The sequence below is a fragment of the Gavialis gangeticus genome, unplaced genomic scaffold, assembly GCF_001723915.1.
Source record: "Gavialis gangeticus isolate Ggan-Ray unplaced genomic scaffold, GavGan_comp1, whole genome shotgun sequence".
Lineage (NCBI taxonomy): Eukaryota > Metazoa > Chordata > Crocodylia > Gavialidae > Gavialis > Gavialis gangeticus.
The window spans coordinates 9065785-9067668 of record NW_017729009.1 but is presented as its reverse complement, the minus strand read 5'-3'; the positions used below and the strand labels follow the sequence as shown (position 1 = coordinate 9067668).

The window sequence follows — 1884 nt, the reverse complement described above, 5'->3', positions numbered from 1 at the left end:
GGGGGTACCGAGACAGGGCTGGCAGCCGGGGCAGGAGGGGCGGCCTGCAGGGGCGTGGGCCGTGGGACAGGCTGGGGGCGCGGCGCGGGGGCTGCACGCAGGCCCCGTGTCACCGGTGCTCCGTCCGCAGGCCGCAGCTGCTGGTGCTGGTGCGGGTGGACCAGGACCAGAACGTGGCGCACCCGCAGCTACTCTCGCTGACCTCGCAGCTCAAGGCGGGCAAGGGGCTGACCATCGTGGCCTCCGTGCTGGAGGGCACCTTCCTGGACAACCACCCGCAGGCCCAGCGCGCCGAGGAGGTGAGGGCCGCGCTGTGGGGCTGGTCCGGGCTGACCCTGCTGACCTCCGGCCGGGCAGAGCTTTGCAGGCAGCCACCCCGGCCCTGCCCGCTTCCAGGACCTGGCGCTGCCCCGGGGCCCTTGCCGGGCAGGGAGCCCGGGCGATGGAGGGCTGCGGACAGGCCGTGCCACGGCTGGGCTTCCCCTAATGTGATTAGGAGCTCGTCTCCGCACAGCGTCTCTGCGGCACAGACATGTTATAATTTCTCTGAGTAAATATTGCTAATTGCTGCCCTCCCTGCCCGTCAGAGCCTGGCACGGGGACGCCCTCCCGCTCGGCGCGGAGCGAGGGCGGCGTACCGCGCAGCGTGCTGCCTGGCAGCGGCTCCAGGCCATGGCAGCCGCCCGCACTCCCGGCGGCAGGGGTCCGGGCGCGCCGCCCCTCCCCACGCCCCCCTGGCTGCTCGCCCTGGCTCCCCTGGCCTCCTGCCCGGGCCCTGCCGTGCCTGGCGTGGGGGCTCATGCCGGGTCCGTGCATGCCAGGAGCGCCCTGGGGCGTTGGGTCTGAGCGCAGCCCTCTGTCCCCCAGTCCATCCGCCGTCTGATGGAGGCCGAGAAGGTGAAGGGCTTCTGCCAGGTCGTGATCTCCTCCAACCTGCGCGACGGCATGTCCCACCTCATCCAGTCCAGTGGGCTGGGGGGGCTGCAGCACAACGCGGTGCTGGTGGGCTGGCCGCGCAGCTGGCGTCAGAAGGAGGACCACCAGACCTGGAGGAACTTTATCGGTGAGCGCTGCCAGCAGGGGACGTGGCCCCAGGCCACGCGTGGGCCTGCGGGCACGGAGCCCCCCAGGTGTGCCTGGGAGCTGCTGCCAGGCTGGGGCAGCGCAGGGGGTGTTGTGCCCGCGGGGGGGCCTGGTGCTCGTGGGTGCGGGGCAGGGTTTGTGCAGCCCAGCTCCATGCCAGGGCCCATACTTTGCTTGCTGTCAGCAAGGGGGAGCCCAGCAGGCAGCTCCTGCCCCCCCCCCAGCCCTTACAGGGGCCAAAATCTTCCTGGGAGCTGGGGCTGCGGGGAGGAGATGCCTGGCCCATGGGCAGCGCGGGGGCAACCTTCCCAGGAGGTGCTTCCATACACTCCTACACACACATGCATTTGTCCCACACACAGCATCCACATGCATGTGCCCCCCCCACTCATGCAGCATGCACATGCACACAACCATGCCCTGCACACACACACACACACACACACACACACAGTTCCCTGCACATGCACATGTTCCACACATGCACAGCACCATGGATGTGCACATGCACACCGCCCCACACACAGAGTTCCCTGCATACACGCACACACATACACACCCCTGCCCCCCAGGCGTATGTCCAGCTCCCCCCACATGCGGCTTGCAAATATACAATTCCACACACAGTGATCACTGAACCCCAAACCCACTATCCTACCATACTATCCCTTTCATAAACATATTAAGTTAAATCTTAAAATGATTCAGGTTCTTTACTTACATGTATTTGGCTCACAAAACCATTCAGGAACTTTATTCCTCTGATGCAGCTTGAATCTGAATTTGTCCATAGCCAATTTA

General features: G+C 65.8%; 1 protein-coding gene across 1 annotated transcript in view; it reads left to right on the top strand.

Moving 5' to 3' along the window:
- Positions 1 to 1884, top strand: part of SLC12A5 (solute carrier family 12 member 5) — an 83014-nt gene that overhangs the window by 68698 nt on the left and 12432 nt on the right. Inside the window, exons 12-13 of the mRNA XM_019509736.1 lie at positions 131 to 299; positions 868 to 1063. Coding sequence (XP_019365281.1) covers positions 131 to 299; positions 868 to 1063 — 365 coding nt within the window. The remainder of the gene's footprint in view (positions 1 to 130; positions 300 to 867; positions 1064 to 1884) is intronic.